The sequence below is a fragment of the Notolabrus celidotus genome, chromosome 2 (assembly GCF_009762535.1).
Source record: "Notolabrus celidotus isolate fNotCel1 chromosome 2, fNotCel1.pri, whole genome shotgun sequence".
Classification (NCBI taxonomy): domain Eukaryota; kingdom Metazoa; phylum Chordata; class Actinopteri; order Labriformes; family Labridae; genus Notolabrus; species Notolabrus celidotus.
The window spans coordinates 38,328,707-38,349,477 of NC_048273.1; the positions used below are offsets into that span (position 1 = coordinate 38,328,707).

At 40.5% G+C, this 20,771-nt stretch overlaps 2 protein-coding genes across 8 annotated transcripts in view; one reads left to right on the top strand and one right to left on the bottom strand.

Moving 5' to 3' along the window:
- Positions 1–448: 448 nt before the first annotated feature.
- On the top strand, positions 449–10,932 carry prg4b (proteoglycan 4b). The gene is made up of 15 exons (XM_034701647.1): positions 449–466; positions 757–1,007; positions 1,102–1,180; positions 1,473–1,589; positions 1,738–1,860; positions 2,957–3,016; positions 3,575–3,634; positions 3,738–4,052; positions 5,233–5,973; positions 6,422–6,508; positions 6,763–6,899; positions 7,000–7,156; positions 7,255–7,362; positions 8,749–8,877; positions 10,282–10,932. The coding sequence occupies exons 3-15, from the start codon at positions 1,114–1,116 to the stop codon at positions 10,389–10,391; spliced, it is 2,211 nt and encodes a 736-aa protein (XP_034557538.1). The 5' UTR covers positions 449–466; positions 757–1,007; positions 1,102–1,113; the 3' UTR covers positions 10,392–10,932.
- tprb (translocated promoter region b, nuclear basket protein) overlaps positions 10,403–20,771 on the bottom strand; it is a 35,477-nt gene continuing 25,108 nt past the window's right edge. The window contains exons 40-51 of one of the 7 annotated variants that reach the window (XM_034701613.1): positions 19,970–20,158; positions 19,724–19,879; positions 16,060–16,153; positions 14,546–14,700; positions 14,336–14,389; positions 14,146–14,231; positions 13,168–13,280; positions 12,964–13,062; positions 12,653–12,809; positions 12,261–12,382; positions 12,069–12,182; positions 10,403–10,691 (exon numbers count right to left, since the gene is read on the bottom strand). In XM_034701613.1, the coding sequence (XP_034557504.1) occupies positions 10,633–10,691; positions 12,069–12,182; positions 12,261–12,382; positions 12,653–12,809; positions 12,964–13,062; positions 13,168–13,280; positions 14,146–14,231; positions 14,336–14,389; positions 14,546–14,700; positions 16,060–16,153; positions 19,724–19,879; positions 19,970–20,158 (1,398 nt within the window). In that variant the 3' untranslated portion in view covers positions 10,403–10,632. Of the gene's footprint in view, positions 10,692–12,068; positions 12,183–12,260; positions 12,383–12,652; positions 12,810–12,963; positions 13,063–13,167; positions 13,281–14,145; positions 14,235–14,335; positions 14,390–14,539; positions 14,701–16,059; positions 16,154–19,723; positions 19,880–19,969; positions 20,159–20,771 lie in introns of all 7 variants that reach the window. The other 6 variants (XM_034701606.1, XM_034701600.1, XM_034701594.1 and 3 more) reach the window with 6 other exon arrangements.

Consider the following 20,771-nt stretch of genomic DNA (forward strand, 5'->3'; position numbering starts at 1 on the left):
GTCCTATCAATAAAGGCAAAAATGCCCCAAAATATAACTTAAAAAAATAAAGAACACCTAACATGTGAATGTATGTGTAAAGTAGTGTTGTTTTTTTTATTTGATATATATTTAATAAGTAAAAAAAAATCTATTCTTCTATTCTTTAATAAAAATACTGCCTCTCTCTCAGCAGTGGAAAGTAACTCAAGAGCTAAACTTAAATACAATCTTAAAGAGTTTTGTTCCTCAGTGTGTTACAAGTTTATACCTAACAGATAATGACTCAACAAAAGAGATCACTTCATAAAATATTTGAAATGCTGATATTTTAAGAGAATGACATGAAAATGTCTGTTTGTTATGATGTTTTAATGTTGGATATATTATTATAGGATGGACAAACTGCTTTTGCTGGAATAATGATTAAGACGTTTCCAAAACGAGCTGGTTAGAGAACAGCCCGGATGATCAGTCATCATATAATGTGAGTTGTACTCCCGGGTTGGAAGGTGGTCTCTGGCGACCCCTAGGTTGAAACATTGGTATACTTTCATATATAAGGCAATTCTTGGTCTGCTACCACACTACCTCTCAGTTTTTTTTATATTTTTTTATATTATATTTATTTTTACTGCACTTAAGCAGACTTTCTGACTCTCCATATGGTATTGATTTGAACAACTCAGCCTGTGATGACATGAAGGTGTACAGTTCACCCGTTCATGACATAATAGCCGGTCATAACTGTTTTTCTTTCTCTCTTCTGCTCGGAAGTGTGTGAAGTCAGCCGTCTGTCTGGCACAGATGTGTGTTAGTGTGTTTCCAGCTGTTTGTGGGGAATCATGAAGTCTAGACCTACGGTGTGGCCGGACTGGAGGACCCTCCCTTCACCCCGCTGTGAGATCATCACACTTTTAATTAGACCGGATCTGTCAATTAACAGGAAGTCAGCTGGTTTCTTTCAGGCTTTTTAAAGGCAGTGGAGACGAACCTCAGGCAGGATTCTGACGGACGCTCAGCACAAGGTGAGTGACTCTTTATTCTCCTCAGGCATTGATGTCAATACACACCAATGAAACAGAGAGTTATTCCTCCTCTTTGTGCTCTGTTTGGTTTCAGATTGAAAGAAGGATGTCTTCCACTACATTCTGTGCTGCTATTCTGCTGCTTTGTGCCGTGACATTCAGTGCTGCTCAGAGTGAGTGTCAGATATTTCACTGAGAATGATTTTATCTTATTTGTGGTTCCCTGGAATATATCACGTGTATACTAAGCTTGTACTCATTCATGTGTACTCTCTTGATAATTAGTTACCAGACACGCTTCAAAAATCAATGTATGGTAAAGCTGCATTATTTACAGACTGTGTCCTGAAGCACCCTGAGATACTGATGAAAAACAATGAAACTTTAAAGGCACAGTTCTTATTTTTTACTTCTGTTTTTGCTTGTCTGATATTGTGTTTCCATGTATTTATTTCTCATAAACAGCGAGTTGCAAAGGCCGGTGTGGTGCAGAGTACTACAGGGGTTACATGTGCCAGTGTGATTACACCTGTCTGTCATATGGAGAGTGCTGCAAGGACTTTGAAGCTCAATGCACAACAAGTAAGAACTTAACCTCATTATATGATCCCAACACTTCATAATCTATTCAACCAAAGAGAAGGAGTTTCATGATCCAATGAGACAAGAAAGTAGTCTTAAGTCTGCTTTAAGTGCATTTTGCTGAAACTTGCTGGTTTGTGTGCAACAGGAGACTCTTGCAGAGGTCGGTGTGGAGAGAGTTTTAAGAGGGGCCGGCTGTGCAGTTGTGACATGGACTGTGTGAAGTACAAAAAGTGTTGTTCAGACTTCAAGAACCACTGTGATGAAACAGGTAAGCCCTCCTCCAGCATGATTGTGTGCGTGTGTGTGCATCGTGTTCTGTATGCTAAGAGATTTCCCTTAGCATTTTTATACTCTGGAGTATGCTTGTGAAAATTGCATTAAAGCTGCTGTTGGTAGTCCTTAAATAAACATCAGTTCAAGGAGAGATTTCGAATTTCAACACTACCCCTCCACACCAGATTTTCCTCTCACTACACCCCCTCTGCCACCCTCTCTGCTCCGGTAAGCCCCGCCCACAAACAGATCGTAGTGCACGCTCAATCAGGACGATGTAGGAGGACCAATAAGGAGAGTGGCTCTGATTGGTCAGAGCTGACGGGAGTGATTGGAAATTTTACATTGTTGGATACAGAGGCAGAGGAAAATACAGAGATCTCGCCATAATCTTAAAAAAACGAATTTATTGATGGCTGTTGAAGAGTGTTACGACTTTTTTGCCAAACACGGCACAAAATAAATACTGTTTTTTTTTTTACCCTAATACTATCAACTGCAGCTTTAATTGGTCACACATTTTTACATAGTGTGTATATATCTGTAATAGATGCCATATTTTATTTTTATTTAATTTTATTTAATTTTTTAATTTAATTTTATTCTATTTATTTTTTTTAATTTAATTTTATCTTATCTTATGCTATCTTAAAGTCATTGTATGCATTATATACAGACACAGTGATGATCATTTGACCGCATGACAGCAGATTAAAGTCAGTTTTCGTCTTTCCTAGCTGCCTGTCTCACAGAAATCAGACTTACAGCACAATGAGACTTGCACATGTGCATGAAAGGTGATATGGGAATAATGCAGGATGAATCTGATACAGATATAAACCTGCATGTCCACCAGCATGTGGAGCAGCATGCATTGAACAGTAGTCTGCACGAGGTGCACGAAGTCAGTGGGGCAACAGTTGAAACAGCACCAGGGAAGACTAATTCATGCCATAATGGCAATAATTATAAACCAAAAGGTGTATCTGATTTGGAAAAACGTTAAAAGTAATTTTCAGTGATTTATGATTTAAAGATAATTGATTTTACAGGTTTAAGTTTCTTAAATGTATTCCTGAATATTCCCACAGAGCCGCTTGTGAGTGGAGCAACAGATCAGACTTCTACATTCAGCGAGGGGGACAATGCAGGTAACATGCTTTTTGAAATATTTGACACCATGACTAATTTCATTCAATTTAAAGCTCTCGTTACGTTAGATTTAGATTACAGACATGACAGTAAGGAGCTGAACTCAGTAGAAATAATAAGGCATATGTCAGGAGGATGTTTACAGCTGACATAAACACAGGGGCTGTCTTGCTTTGGTTTGCTAAGAAGCCAACCCTGAACCAGAACAAGCCAAGAGTACAAGCCTTGCTGGCCAATTTGAAGACAAGGGAGCAGTGTTGTCATGAGTGTGTGGGAGTGTTACGTGCACAGGTTCAGTCACAAGAGAGGAAAGCTCTAAATGAAGCCAAGAAAAGATGACAGAACTTTGTCTTGGAGGTTTTTAGCTTGAAGTTGGCAGGGGACGGTTCTGGAGGTGGAGATACTCTTGCATCCGATGAGATGTCGAAACATTTCCATCTGGGAAAGTCACAGAGGATGCTCAGGGAAACAAATGCAGGAAAAAAGAGCTGCTTATAATCAAAGTGTGATTAATCAATTACATTCAAGTTATTTAACTTTGCTTTTGTTGGCCACAGATGATGATTTAATTCCCCTGGTCAGCCCAACAACATACCCTGAAGATGACCTCAGTGATGGTGAGTGATAGTACGCATGGAAAACTCATCTACGCATTTTTCCCTTCAGCAACGTTTTACCAGTGTGACATCCAGGTACTCACCTTTCCTCGCATTCCTTCAGATATGTATGGCCAGACTTTCCCCGATGATGACTTTTCTGACAATGACGTGCAAAAGCCAGAGGCCACTCCGATCCCTGAGAGCATGAGTGGCTACGGATCGTCTGCAGCTGACCTCCTGGATCAACTCTCCACTGAACCCACCCAGGACCCGGACGTTGTTGAGATCAGTATAGGGGCAGTGGGGATCAGTACGGAGGCAGTGACTGAAGCCTCTCAGACGCACACAACTATTTCAGAAAATGAGCCCACACAGGCCAGAGACAGTCCCAGGACACTCTCCCCAAACACTGAAGCAGTGTCCACTTACAGTCCAGGTATGTGGTAGATTCTACCAGAACATGAGACCAATTTATCCTATAATTGTCAGTTTGGGTTGAGAACTGGTGGCAACAAGTCTACTAGAGCTTAGCTTGTGATTTGTGTAACTTAGCACATAGATTTCAACTCATTTAAACTCCCAGCTTGCATTACCAGATTGATTACATTCATCTAAGACCTCTCTGTTCACTCTTTCCCTGAGCATGTTTACCAAGAGGCACACACCAAACTGAGTCTGGACCCTTCAACCACTCAGAGCAACAAAACTCATTCAGTAGTGAAAGGCCTCTGCAGCTAGGTATCTAGTTCCCAACATCTGATTTGTGGGTCTTCCAGTTTAACAGGATACCAAAATGATGTGACTTTAAGGCAGATACTTTCCATGTAGTTCAGGGATAGCTGTATTGGTTCTTAACAAGTGGCAACCTCCAGTCTGAAAATATGAAGCCCATGCAGAAGTGCTGAAACTGCAGTTCATGGAGCGTCCACTTGAGGCTGGCTGCAGAAACACAGGAAACCACATACACACCCATTCAAAGAAGACATAAATAAACATGTTTACAGCCTGGTTCAAAAAACAGTTTATGCCTGAATAGCTCCTTTCTCTATCGACACATACTGTAAGCGGGGTGAATTTTTTTGTAACTCATTATGCTTCAAGAGATTACGCGTACACGTTGCCCTTATAAGGACATGACTGACTTGATTGACAGGTGGGCACCCTGTAGCTGTTAGCGAAAAGGCTAAAGGCCCGCCTCTTTACCTCACACTAGCTCAACAGAAGTTAGGTTGAGTTCAACATTTCCAATATGGCCCCCACTGACGATCTGCTTCAAAGCAGATGGGTGACGTCAAGGATGCTACGTAGAGAGGGAGGGGTTAGGCACAAACACAACATACTTGTGTCCTAATAAAAAGTTTACTCACCCATTAACATCCAAACAGAGAGGAGAGCTCAACAATGGTTTATGCTGTTTCTATTTCCATTGTACTTTGATGATTACAGTTTTTAGGTTATTGTTTCCTTCATGTGTGTAAGGTCAGTCACAGGCTTGTCAAACTAGTGCATGGAGGCATTTTTGCATTCTACCTTTTGTCATTCATCAACATAACTCTCACTACATTTCACTACATCTGATTTGAGTGCAAGAGTTCATAATCATGTTTTTCATCCAGATGCCAATGATCCCACAAGCTCAGGAGCAACTCCCCCTCAGCCTACGACAGCAGCTGTCTCCAGCCAACCAACTTTACTCACAGAGCCCCAACGAGGGGATTCTCCTGCCCCTGACATCCAAGAGCCTGTGAAAGAAGTGCCGCCTGAGGCTGACATTTCTCCTGAGGCGGAGAAAACAGACCCGACTGTACTCCCCGCTGATGAACCAGATGTTACAACTCTAGCTCCAAACACAGCCTCCAGCCTGACTGTGGTTTCAGCATCCACAGGACCCACACAGGACTCTGCTGCAGACTCCACCAGCCCTGCCGCATCAACACTGGACCCAACACCTATCCCAATGGCAACCACTTTAGCCGGTGGACCAAATGATGCCAACACAGTGGAGGTCACAACAGAACCTCCATCCTCTCTACCAGACCTCGAGGACTCCTCAGTCAGCGTTTCAACTACCAGGATGCCGACTGAACCCGACGCCTCAACGACTATTATCCCAACATCCACAGACGCAGTGCAGGGTGACGCGGAGGATGTTACACCAAAGGGGACCACAGCAGATCCACTTAATCTCACCCCAGCCCCAACCAAACCTACAACATCTGAGGCCACCTCAAAGCCCCAGGACAAACCTGAAGTGTTGAAGCCTGTTCCAGTGCCAGTTAAACCAGCTCTGGCTAAACCAAGCTCCAAACCTCTGGACACTCAAACCCTCAGTGTGGATGATAGAGACTACCAAGCAGGTAAGATGAACACCAAACATTCATTCTGTGGTTCAGAGAGGAGAAATTCTTCGTCCTGCAGCCTCTGCTAACATCTCATTTGTTTAACGAGACTCCTACAGTTTCTGGCTCATATTTATGACTGTTCACAGCCGGCTTTATGAGCCTAGTTGTTCCATTTCGCCTCTGGGTCAACAGAACCTCCTTCAAAGCATGTCCACACTATATTAAGTGACAGAGGTGGCTGTTTTCCCACACTGGAAATGAACCAAACAGCCCTTTAAAAATTGGAAATGAGGCTTAAATACTTTGAAAAATTGAATAAATAAAAAGTTCTTTCAGCTCTTGGAGCCAGAATCACATTTAACACCCTGTAACTCAGTGTGTAATTGCATGGTTGCCTTGTTTTATTGCTTGTGTATTCCAACAGATGGGTTCCCGTATAAATATGTCCCCTTTTTCTTCTCAGATGACAGTAATGATACAAATCTGTGCAGCGGGCGGCCGGTCAGCGGAGTCACCACGCTGAGGAACGGCACAATAGTGGTTTTCAGAGGTGAGAGCCAGCCAGGCAGCTGATACTGAGTGCTCATTACATCTGCAATTATATCCTGTGGTATTCAAATAACACTTCATTAACAAATAAGAGAGTAGTGGTTGGAAAGTATGTCGTATTATACTCTAAAACTCAGTTGAAAACCATTTTCAGGTACCTTGCTACTTTTGACGTCTTCTATTTTTAGGCGTTCAGCAGTTGCATCATTCTAAATCATCTCATTGGTTTTCATGTGTTGCTTTTATTTCTTTCAGGGCACTTCTTCTGGTTTCTGGACAGAAACAGGGTGCCAGGTCCGGCCCGTGACATCACTCAAGTGTGGGGCGTCCCATCTCCCATCGACACCGTGTTCACCCGCTGCAACTGCCAGGGCAAGACATACATCTTCAAGGTAGAGTTACTGATTTCATCCAAACCCATGATTTCTAACAAATCTGAGGACATGTCATCAGGTTTCACATTCACCTGTCCTTGGTTTATGATCTCTTTAGGGGCCCCAGTACTGGAGATATGAAAATGACATTCTGGACCCAGGCTTTCCAAAGGTCGTTCAAACAGGTTTTGATGGGCTCCGGGGCCACATCACGGCTGCTCTGTCTGTGCCTCAGTACCAGAGGAGGAGAGAGGCTGTTTATTTCTTCAAGAGAGGTAATGAACCATTTTAAGAGTATCATAATATATTCTCTTTAGTTTTTCCATACCATTGTAATGTTCTTGTGAAAATGACTCTTGTCTGGTCCTCTCAGGTGGAACAGTCCAGAAATATTCGTACAAGTTTGGCACCAGTCCAAGTTGTGGCAGGAAACCTCAGTCCGCCATTTACACAGTCAAAAACCGCATAGCCCGACAAGCAGGTACGTCTTACATCCACTGCAATACTGACCAACCAAGAATATATTCCACCGACAGTCAGTGTTAACCTCATATATCTCAGAACTAGTTTGTAACACTGATGTGGGAAATTCAGGGAATACATTTACAAATCTTTAGGACAAACAGAGCAGGTTTTCTATGCGTAGGTATCCACTTGGAGACTGGAACATATCTCTGTAATTACTTATCTAATTTCCTTTAGGCATTTTTTGGAGGTGTTTTGTTGTGTGTGCATTTTGGATAGAGCAGGTATGAACTATAAACTGCTTAAACTAGATATCTGCAGGGTTACCAACTTTCACCCCCTTTAACCATCAGCCTCACTCTCTCACTCCACCCAGACAAATCTCATGCCAAAACATTACACCATAAAAACACTGTGGTGTGCAATGTTAATATCTCTGTGTTGATCGGTCAGCTGTTTAAACATGTGATTCTGACCGGCTCTACTTTGACTCTGATTGGCTTCTCTTAGAAAGACAATGAACGTGAAACTAACAAACACAATGTCCAGTTATGGTTTTGACCTTTAAAGTGGCTTGATTGATACACAACATCAACTCATTGAGAGTGATGGGAAAGAAAATACTCCACCTTAAAATTTCCGGTAGCTGCCAAATGATGGCCGTACAATATCGACACAATGAATTTGCTTTAGCTTAAATACTGTAGTAAAAACAAAAGGCTGCAAAGCCTCCCTTATTTTAGCTAAGCTATCCCTGTTATCTCTACCTGACTGATTAGGACCCCTGATTGCCACAGGTTCAGGAGTTCAGTTTAACACCTCAGAAAGCATTCTTTTTTTATAACCTCTGATTTAAATTGGACTACTCGGTTTTAAAGAGACTGCGTGAAAAATAACAGATCAAATTTACAAGAATGCAAGCTGCTTATCAGGGGATTTGAATTCCTTTTGTTGTTATTTATATATATATATAAAAATATTTTCCTTTGAAATAATTCAATTTCCAGCACAAATACATTAATATTCACCAGAATGCAGGGATTAAGTCTTAGATGCTCAAAATGTCCTGGGGGAGGACCCCTAGACCCCCCTCTTGTCACCTCTGCCTCTATATGTTTAAATCAACCGTAAACTTTGAGTATCAGGTTTGAAAAGAAGTGCTCTTCTATTTTCCTCGTCCCTGCCCCTCAAAGCAGCCTGAGCACAAAACTCTCCATTCTTATGGTGAATGCATGAGTGATGAAAATGGGTGCATGAAGTTAAATGCAAGTGTAATAAAAATCTCACAAGTTGGAAACCCTGCTATGAGGTCAAATGAATCAGGTTTTATATGCCTTAAAAAGTATAGACTTGAGCATCTCTGAGTTATTACTAATCTTCCATTCACCTGTCTTGTTTCCAGTGTCAGCTCTGGGGACCACCATCAACATCCGGGCGTCTTGGAGAGGCTTCCCGTCCACCGTGACGGCTGCTGTTTCCATCCCGAGCAACAGAAAACCGGAAGGATACAAATACTACGTCATGTCAAGATGTAAGTTACTTAAAGCTGCTGTTGGTAGGAATGTGTAAGAAACGTACATTTTTTTCTGCTGGGTTTGGAGAAAAGGTCATAATGCCCATCAGTACTCATCGGTCAGTGAAGTCATTCGAGACTATTGTGAAATCTGTGTGTTTCCACTGCTGTAACAAGCAATGTTATTATTCCCCTTGTTCCCGTTTTGACTGACCAATCACAGCTAATCTCCAATTCTTTGTCCTGATTGGTTAAGGGGCGTCCCCTACTACATCCTCCGATTGGTTATGAGTCCGACACTATCATGACTGCACACGCAGATCTGTGTTGGGGGGCGAAGATGAAATCTGGTTGGGAGGGATAGTGTTGACATTCGAAGTCCCTCTCTCTGAACAGATGTTCACTCTGTGACTACCAACAGCAGCTTTAAGAGCGGATAAATATTCAAACACTCGGTAGTCTTAGCGATAAAGACAATAAACTGATAAAATGTGACCTTTGTTTATTAAGATGAGGGTGATTTGAGGGCGTAGAGACAACTTCCGGTGTGTTTTAAATTACGTCTTAACAGTTACACAAGACTTTACTATCTTATCGTGCTACATCACTCCGCCATGAATAACCATCAATTATATTGAAGGCGAAGTGCAGCGTGTAAAATAGTCCGCTTAAAATACCAGAAAAGAGCCAAATCAACATAAAAATGTTCTGCAGATGACATTTTTGTGTCCAATGCATTTAATGTTTATATATTTGTATTACAGTCTATGCTTTAAACATGTTTTAAACAGTTTGGTGGAAAGTTAATTAGTCCTAATTTGAAATGTTTGCAGAATTAAAGTGCTTCCTAGTTTTATTATTTCAGCAAATAATGACAGATATACATAGTAACTGAAGCCTCTTTGTTTTGAATATAGAGTTGCTTAACTTCAAAAGCATACATTTTCCTATTCCTCTTCATCTGCAGAAGGATTTTATTGTAACTGTCACATCATGTCTGAAAGGCATAACAAGGACCATGTGTGTCGGGGTGAGGTTGGGGGATTATAGGCAGATGGAAAGGTCATTGAGGGTGGTATCCATCACCAAAGGCTCTAGTTAAATATGGAGAAACCACAGTAAAAGTTTCCATTTTAATGTTGATACCTGTGGTTTAAAGAAAAATGGAGTACCTGTTTATGTAAAACTTTCATTTCCAGTCTTGCGTGTCGTTACAGAAAAACTGCATCACTTAGAACTTGTTGTTGCATCCAACATCTGTCCAAGCTAATGTCCTGAAAGCTCTGAAGTCAGGACTGTCTGAAAACACAAAATTTACATTCACTAAAATGGAAACTGGCTCAAACATGGATGAAAAGTATACTCTAAATACCACAAACTAATTAAAATGTTAAATCAACAACCATTCTGTTTCTTTTGCAGCCAAATCCTACAAAGTGAGGATGGATGGCGGACGTCCTGAGCTTGCTGCTCCTGCAGCCAACACTTCACCTCAGAGCAACAACATCTTTAGATGCCCCAAGAAAGTCTGACTAAAGAAAAATGTTGTCTTGTAGATTTAAAGTTTATTACATTCTTCATAAAACACACTGCTCCAGCATGGACTGATTACAAAGGGTACTTTTCAAGCACATAAAAAAACACAGGCTTTGGAGCAAGGGAACATTTTGGAACATTATCTAAATACAGAATGAAAACACTCGAGTTTGAATGTGTTTACGATAGGAATGACACGTTTTTCTGTCATGGTTGTGAAGTTTTCTGATCAGTGCTTCATCTCTGGAATCGTCTTCCGTGGAAACCTCGAGAAAACCGAGAAGGAAACCCTTGACCTGTTGAGACATTACATATTTCTTAAGAGTGGAACGCCTGCTGTACTGGGGTAAAAATTCTGTACATGGCTGTATAAAATGTAAAAGGATGTGAGCATCTCCTGTATTTGTATTAACAATAAAGTGGATATTATTATCTCAAAACATGTGTAAATTCTCTGAGTGGTATTGAAATGTTGGGTGCACACAATACATTTATAACCTATGACCTCCCTGAGGAGATAAGGCTGGCAGAGTCAGTGACATCTTTTAATTCTCTTCTTAAAACCCATTTTTACAGACTTTAATGTGACTTCATCTTTCTAACCGCTTTTACTTCTATTTTATTATTATTTTTAGTTTTTATCCAACTTATTCATTGTCTTAAATTGTATTTGATTATTTATTGTTTAATTTATTTTTATTATTATTACTTTAATGTCCCCAATTTATCCTTTGGCTTTTTCTAATTTTCCCGATGTGATGTCATCCTCTCACTCTGAAAACTTCTTTTATTGTCCTTTTAATGCTTTTATTTACTCATTGATTTTTATTTATTTATTTTATCTATTGACTCTTGAAAAACCTCTCAACAATGATTTACTGGTCTATTGTCACACCACTTCATTCTGCTTATTTAACGTGTATTCTTTTGAACCTCTTGCGTTTCATTTTGTTTGGCTTTGTTAAAATTCCTCCTTCCTGTCTGTCTAAATGTTTACTTTGTTATTTGAACCATGCTTTGTTTTCCAAAGCACTTTGTACACATTTGTTTTTAAAGGAGCTATATAAATAAAGTTATTATAACTCCAGAAAAATAAAACACATCTCTAAGCAACTAATGCAGATGACTAAGAGAATAAAGAAACCAAACTATCAGTTTATAGTGACTCCAAAAAAACCCATCAAATTATTCTTTAATCACTCTGTAGTTGTTGAAGTCTTAAAAATCAACCAGGAAATCTGTTACAACTTTTTCTTTGCAATAAATATTTTATGACTTCCTCAGCCTGCCTTTTATTGAAATAGAGCACTGCCAAAGCTCTTATTTCCTCAAATTAAAGTGACTATGCAGAAAAAATGTGTCCACTCACGCCCAAAATCTGCATGGACGTGTGCAAGTATGCCACATCACTGCTTTACTATGTGGTATTCAAAATAATCCTAAGGAAGAAACAGAACCTCTCAACTGATCTTCATCTGCTTTCATTCACAACATCAGATAAAGCTGATGGTCATGACACTCCTTGAGATATAAATTCAGCAGCTCTTTTGTCCTCTTCCTCCACTCTAAGTGTTTCATTTGAACACTGTAGCTCTTGACCACATGAGACTGAGCCAAGCAGGCCAGATTCATTCCATTACCACTAAAAGTGCATGTGTCCTTTCACACGTTACCTCCTCTCTTCATGCGTCCACCTCGGCTTTCTGGCCAGCGCTGAAGCTGTCTGCTGGTTCCAGGTCTGGAGGGTCTAGGTGGGGCGCTGCTCGTGTCTGGAAAATACACATCACCTTTGTCAGAAGTGAGCACTCGTTTTGAGAATCCAGATAATAAATTAAATGGTAAAATTTAGAATCTGCACTCTGAACCTGCAGAGCTGGAGGAGGGCTCCTGGCTGGTGGAGGGGAGGCTGGACTTGTCAGACGTCTGGCTGGACTCGTCTGCATCTCCCTGTGAGACCACCGGATCCATGGACACCTCTGCACTGGACCTGGAATAAACAGACATAACAACACGTATAATACAGTCAGAAGATAAAGATTACTCTTTAAAAACATGGAAACATCTGCTGGTTTCAAATGTCATTCATCTCTCATTATTTATATGAATCTACATTTTATATCTTGACTTGTCTGACTATGTCTGCATGGAAGTGGTTCATAAATACTGATATCAAGGGAAGAAAGCTTGACTGTAAAACCAAGGTCTGAATCTCATCAGAAGGAAATGTTGACAAACAGCAGACAGGAGCGAGCCTCACCTATCAGTGTCCGGCTCCAGGAAGATGTCGTCTCTCTCCTCCCCTGTGCTGCCTCCTCCTGGCACAACCAGTCCTGGTGTGGACGTGCTCACCATGGGAACCGACTGGGAGGCGAGCTCTGAGGCGTCAGACTGAGCTGCCTCTGAGAAAACAGTGACTGAAAGAGAAGAACGGGGAAAAAAAATGATCATGTTGTAACAACTGATAGTGCTCAAAAATGCAATTCAAACTCCCACATGGCCGTTTGAATATTGAATCCATATAAAAACAGTTCGTATCAGGCTGACAGAGAAACAAGCGGGAGCACGTACCTGGGGCTGCAACTTGTAGCGGGGTGGTGGGAACACTGCGTCCACCTGATTCCTCTTCATGAGCTGATAGAAACAACGGGCTTTCGTACAACCCAAGACCTGAGAACAAGATATAAAACATCACGTTTCACAAAAAAATCATCTTCCTCTTAATTAACATCAAGTGTCACTCTGAACTCAGGTTGTGTGTGAACTGTGGAGTACCTCCTTGTGAAGCGAGCTGTCCCAGATCAGAGTGTGAGGAGGAGCAGCTGGTCTGAGGCACGTCGTCTGAAGGGCCAAACCTGAAGCGAGGGACGCCGGCCACTTGGGGAGAACTGACAAACAAAAACACAACGTTTCAGTTTCTCTCCCCACTAATTCAAAATGTACATATAACATCTAAATATAAAAACAAGCCTCTGAATCTACAACGTTCAAAGCTTATACATCTAAGAACATGGTGTATAGTGCATATAAAGGAAATCTGTAGATCAAAACAGTTTTAGTTATCAGTTTAGCAAAACTGAGGCCGTCCTTTTTGGACCTCATGATGAAACCAAAATGGTTTAGAATAACTTAGGTGACCTGTCCACCATCCATGCTTTTATCTCATCCTGTCTGGATTATTGTAACTTCCTGTATTCTGGCATCAGTCAGTCATCCTTACTGGTCCAAAACGCTGCAGCCAGGCTTCTGACTGGCTCCAGGAAGAGGGATCACATCAGTCCCATCTTGGCTTCCAGTTCACTTCAGAATTGATTTGAAGGTTTTGCCGTTTGTTTTCAAAGCCCTGAATGTCCTGGCTTCTTCTTATAGAACTGACCTCCTGAGCAAACACACAACACACATCCTCCAGGCCTCTGAGGTCCTCTAACGTGAGTCTCCTAGCAGTCCCCCACTCAAAATGTACATGTGCTTTTGCTGCTCCCTTCCTCAATCTGGTCTGCCCCCTCTGTTTGTTCTTTCAAGTCTCGCTTCAAAACCCATTTTTATATCCTATTGATTCAAGTTTACCCAATTAAAGTCAGTTCAATCAGCTTTCTCTGTGCGAACGTTTCATAAAAACATTTTGCCAAAGCATCAGCGCAGATATATCAGATACTGTACTGATCAAGCATTTCTGTTAACTATTAACATCACATTTGAGATGTTTTCACAGGTACCCTGACTCCCTTCTCTGTGTTCACATGAGAGACTTACTGGACGGCCTGGTCAAATCCATCGGAGCGATGCACCACCAGAGTCGGAGTGCTGGGAACGGTTCTGTCATCGTCATCGAAGAAGTGCTGCTGCAGAAGAGCAGATGGAAGAAAATGAAGAATACACAGATGCAATAATGCAGAATCAGTGTCAAACAGTAACATCTGTGAAGATGAACTAGAGAACTTACAGCACTGCTCTGCACCCCAGGAGTGAGCTGAGGGACTCGACGGACAGGGATACGCTGTGGAATCACATTTTAAAACATGTTAAGAGCTTATGATGCACACAGAGATGACTCTCAAATAAAATACTGTTAAACACACTCATAAACAAAAGGTTATAGGTGTAATATGCAATCAAAATATAAGTAAGGTTGGATTATTCTTCAAACCTGAACCTGAGCAGGGGGCCCCAGCTCTGAGGTTTGGGCAGGGTGGATGTTCAGACGCGGGGGCAGCTGATGTGTTGGTCTCCTGGGTGACTGGGGCATCCTTGATCCAGAGCTGGTGATTGGTTGTTCTGTAGAGAAGACTTCCATAGTGCCACCCTCAACTAAAAACAAAGAGAAATGTTTGAATAAACAGAGGGAATACATTTGATTGATCAACAAGAAATATGAAAAGAATACACACAAAAATATCACACTATTAATTTAATAAATTGTGGCTCTAAAATCACAGACCTTGAAGATTTAACAGTGGAAATGAAGTCTAAGGCAAAAATGAAATGACTACTAAGAAATAAAATGGGACAGTCAGGCAAGAAATGGATAAATACAACTATAGAGAATCGTCCCTTTTTGATATGATTTAATTGTTTGTCTGTTTTTGGCAAAAATGTCAAACGGTTACAAATTCAAGCTCCTCACATGTAGAAATGTACAACTCTGACTCTCTTCACTCCTTTAATACTCAACTCAAAACCTCTCTGTTCAAAAAACATGTGACCTCTACTCCCTCCTCATCTCTGTTCTTTGTGTTTAATTTAATGTATTTTTATTTTTCGGACTTCGTGTAAAGCGTGTACTTTGAAAAGTGTTCTATAAGTCTTAACAATTATTATTTATAACAGTCATTGAAGAGTAATCTTTTTATTCTCTTTATCTTCATACAATCATATAATATACTCATATATATTTATTATATATGTGTCATAACCAAACAATATCACACCATGTCAGCCTGTCACTACTGAATCTTTTTAATTCTGCCTGTAATTACTACCACTATTAAACCATATGTAACATTTGTATACATCTTAAATCTGTATTTTTTTATTTAGCATTTTTTAATATATACTTATTTTATTTTACTTATTTAAACATATCCTTGATTGTACTTCTGTCTGGGTTGGGGCAGCAACTGAATTTCCCCACAGGGAACAATAAAGTAATAGCTTATCTTATCTTATTAGGAGTGCTTAAAAATCAAGACTTGAACGTGAAGAGGAAGAAGTAGCTAAATTAATCTTTTAAAAAATAATTCATAGGAAAATATGAAATCAGGATCAGGATCTATTAATAAATTCTGCAGATCTGTTTCAGTTGATTTTTTTCTGTTCTTTCATTCCAAACCATGTGTTTCAAATAAACATTTAAAAGATGTTCAAAATGTCCAAAAATATATTGAATTGAAGATTAATGTGTCTGTTATTCATGGGCACAGAATAACTTGAATCATTAGAAAAAATAACATGAATCATTAGCTGTCCTTTTTTTGAGACAACCTGTTCTTTGGCTTCTGCATGTACTGTGCCACTCCTCCCTTCAGACAGACAACAACATATTACATCTCTCTCAGTCATCCTGTCCAGTCAGATAACTAATAGGGTGGCGGGACGGTTAGTGAGTGCATGTGGAGAGTCTGAGGTAGATCTACATATGTGCGTTCGACAGGGTTTCCTGGATCTTACAGCTGGGTGTCTGGGAATCTGCTGGTCTCTGGGTGGAGTCAGACGCCCCCAAACTCTCCTCTGTCTCTGTGCCCGGGTCGGTTACGTCAGCTCCCTGAGAGAGGAAAGAACAAAGGGAAATAATAAAGACGATTAAAACCTCAAGAGGAATTTTAAGAAGGGGTTAATAAAAACTTTGAGATGTAAAGAAAGTTGTTAGAATGAGAAGAAACAGGTTGTGGACTGTTTGCCTCACACTCTATAGATGGCAGCATGAACTGGAAAATCCCCACTTATAGATTATGGTTATATGCTTATAGATTTCTGCCTATATGGAACCAAGGAGTGCTTCAGAGATGGACAGATATTTTGGGGAAAACACGTCGATACTTCCACTTTTCTTCAACATAACAATGATGATGCTAGAAGTGTGAATGTTTACTCAACCAAATAATCCAACATTGTCACTCTCACTAGACGTCACGTGAATCACGAGTCATGTAAACTAATTCATTGTTTAATTGCCGATGATTCATTGCGTTCAAGGTCAAGCACAGCTACCTGCCACGATGTAGGGCTGTAGCTCTACTGCCATATATGCTCTGCTACCTGGATGTAAACAAGCAAAGGAGACAGGTGGTACCTTGTAGTGCTTTATGTAGGCTGCATCTAGTTAAACAGACATATAACCACTTGACTGGATCAATGCACGGACAGCACAGGTAAGTAGACATTGACCTGCAAGGAAGGACCAAAAGCTGGTGGTGCCGCCTGTTACATACTGCATACAAATGTAGTATGTAGTGCGTACTGCATACTGTGTTTGAAGGTAGTATGTAGTCTGACTGTTCTGTTGGATCTGTGTTGCAGGCATCACTGGATTTAGTTAATGGCTAAGCTGAGAGCAAAACAGCATCTTTAACATTCACTTATGATTTCAAAAGGTAAGATATGGTTTATATGGAAATTAATAACAGACATGAAGAGTTACCTCTGGAATTACTGGAATGAAGAAGATTCACCAGCGTTTATTTCGCATTACTTCACAGTAAATGGAACGAACTGTTAAACGTCTGATACTACTCAAACTCAGTAGGTGGTGCTCATGTCCCTTAAAACCAAGTAGTGCTTTGCATTGTGGGTAAACAGAGGCTGTTTTCGAAACCGCCTACTATACTATCAGTACGTACTGATTCGGCCAAAATTCAGTATGTAGTATGTGAACAAGAGCAAAATCTGCAGTATGATAAAACTCCCCGGATGTCTACTGATTCGGGAAAAATTCACAGCATGCAGCGGACCAGTCTGCCTCGTGTACTGTTTCCCATAATGCACAGCACTTGTTCTGCTTTTTCTTTTCTCTTCTTTTTTGATGGGGGGAACTCCGTTTTTAGGTGCTGTGAAAATTATTAAATTACATATCAACACTTCTTAACTTTTTAAACCATAAGTGATGCTAAAGAAGCAGTTTCTCTATCAGCTTGGTTGTTGTTTACTTTCCCTTTCCAAAACCTGAAATCAAGCGACGTCCGGCTCAGCATACTGCAACACAGATCCAACAGAACAGTCAGACTACAGACTAAATTCAAACGCAGTATGTAGCAGGCCGTTTCGAAAACAGCCAGTACACGAGGGAGACTGGTCCACTGCATACTGAGAAATTTTCCTGAATCTGTAGACATCCGGGTAGTTTTGGCATACTGCAGATTTTGCTCTTTTTCACATACTACTTACTGAATTTTGACCAAATCAGTACTTACTATAGTAAAGTAGGCGGTAGGGGTGACCCCAAATAGTCGAATATTGGACGATTGGTTCTAACGAGCCTTAGTCGACTGCCAATCTCCTAGTCGAATATTTGCATATGAAACGTGGATCATTCCATTCAAACCATGGGGGTGCTCAATGTCTAATTTTACATTATTTTCCTGTTTCCTGTAAAAATAGTGTCTCATATATCCTATTTTGATATAAATATAGACTTATTTAATGTAATTCTGAGAACAGCTCTTGAAGTGTTAAATCTCCTTAAAGTGGTAATTAAATCTCCCCTGCTAATTAAAGGTGGACTCTCCCATTTAGCGGGAGCTGTGGAGCAGACGTACCTCAGCTGGTCTATAAATCTTTCTACGTTCATGGCGGCTCAAAATGTCAGGAAATAAAACTTCAGTTGATCCTAAAAACTAGTGATGAAGATGAGGAGCAGCTTCATGAAGAGGACTGTGAGATCAAGGATTACCGGACCACACAAAAACTGTACGGGGCCAAAAGAACAAGGAGGAATACCCAAAGCTGTCCGAAGCCTCAAAAACAATCCACAGCATCCCATCCACCTCCACATCATCAGAGAGGATATTCTCAAAGACAGGATTTACAGTCAACAAAGACAGGAGCGCACTTCTGCCCGTACACACGATGGTTTTCCTCACGTACAATTTGAAAAGACTCAAGCGGACAAGACGTGATGAAAGACTGTTTTTAAAAACCCTTTAGCTGGTTCAGGTTTGATTTTGAACATTATACAAATGTTTACTCTTAAGTTGGACAAACTACCCTCTGCAGTGCTGCTCTCCTCTGTGTGAACACTGTTTAAATATCTCCTGATTCCTTTCTCTATAGTGGAGCGTTGTTCCATGTTTAACGGATGGTGGTCTTATTTGAGTTTTCTCTCCTTCATCACCTCGTTGTTTTTGCAATATAGATTTAAAAAATCTAAGTTTTATACTTCTAATATTCTGTTGTTACTTTAAGCTATGAGTCTCTTAATTGTAAAGGGTTATGTGTAATATTGTCATGTGGTCACCATCATGCAGACTTTGGGTCAGTAAGGAAAAACAACAAACATTCCACTATTCGTCGACTATGGGCAAAATCTGATGAATCAGATTCAACTAAGCAAATCCTTAGTCGGGCTCAACCCTAGTAGGCGGTTTAAAATACAGCCTCTGTTTACCCACAGACACTCTGATCCTTTGCTGTACATAAAAATGTCTTGCTTAATCAGAAATGTATTTGTAAGATTAGAGATTGAGGTACAAATTTTATTGTACGACTTAATATAATGCTTGATCATGTAAGGACAAATGTATATGTGATCATTGTGAATTTATTAAAATTCTGAAAAAAACAGTGATCATCTTATTTTAGTCTCACATTCTTTACAACCTGCTTTGTGGAAATCAGCAAAAAGGGTAAAAGCAAACACTCAGAAATTCTCTGATGTCTCGTTACACTCCTGTAAGCACGTTTGACACATACAATTTATACTTAATTGTTTGCAGCAGGTATGGCCAATCTTTTCTAACACCTGCCCTCATAGATAATCAATTAAAAAACTTTGGAGAGTGTTTTAAACATATTCCCAATCCAGAAATGTTTAAGACACTCTCCAGATTACCAGTAACAGGCCATGAACTGGCCCTCATCAGACACTGACTCATTCCTCTGAATACACACAGCCAAGACCAGAGTCAAAAGGTAAACAGCTAAAGTCAACACACGTGGACAGAAAGTTACAGCAAGTGTGTAAAAGCTGAGTGACAGTGAAATGAGAAAATGTGGAAAAAGTGAGTGTGTGAGCAGGAAACGGTTGATGGTGCTCTGGCTGAAGGCGTGGGAAGGGTTAACACTCTGTACTGGAAGTGAAAGCTGCGTGGGTGAGGGTGTTTTACAGAGCTGATCAAACCTCTGTGTCTTCTCCTTCATACGCCTCGTTGCCGTCACCGCTCCCTTCGTTACTCTCCTCTCCTTCCTCCCCCATCTCTCCATCATCCTCCTCATCATCTTCTTCGTCATCCTCATCCTCTTCGTCCTCTTCATCGTCCTCCTCCTCCTCGTATTCCTAACACGGAGAAGCAGCCAAATTGTAAGTGCCAGACATTTAAGGAAATTACAAATCCCCCGGCTTGTTGGCTCAAAGGAGTCTCTGTACCTGCTCGTCTTCTTCTTCGTCCTCCTCTTCCTGGTCTTCCTCGCTCTCTGTGTCTGTCACGATGACGATGACTTCCTGCTGCAGCTGGTCAGGGTTGTCACTTTGACTGAGGGTAACCTCGTGGTCAATTGAAATGCACTGGGTTACTGTTCCCTCATCGTCTTCCTCCAGTACTGGAAACTCATCCGTCTGCAGAGCAAAACAACGAGCACTCTGAGCAACATTCAATCTATTCATCCCCCCTTTTTAAAAGTCTGATATTAGTTCAGCTTTAGCTTCTCTTTTCTTTTACTCTGGAAACACTTGCTCCTTCATGGAACAGATTTAACTTTGAGTTTAATGATGTTGACATCAAGACCAAGACATTTCTTGGTGGTAAAAAGCATAACGTCTCTCAGCATAACTCAAGAGGAAATTGTCAAGTGTCAGAACATCATTTTTCATTTCCACACAATGTGCTTTACCAGAGAAAAATGAGGATAGCACTGAGACATTAATGTGGATAACTGATATGAGGTATTTTTATTTATCATAAATAATGTTCATACTCAATAAAGTTTTTGAAGATATGGCAGCCTTTGTTTGATCTTATAAAGACCCTGCAGTTCTACGATCTTCCTCAGTGAAGCTGGTTGCAGATTGAGTTTTTTTCCTTTTTCATCAAAGACTATTTTCCCTTCATCTCTGTCCTTTGAGGATTTAACCCCGTTCTGTAGCACAGCATCTAAATTCAAGGAAGAACAGTTCTGTTTTTCTGGGTGTAGTTATAGGTTATTACATGTGGTGTTTATTATCATTTTTT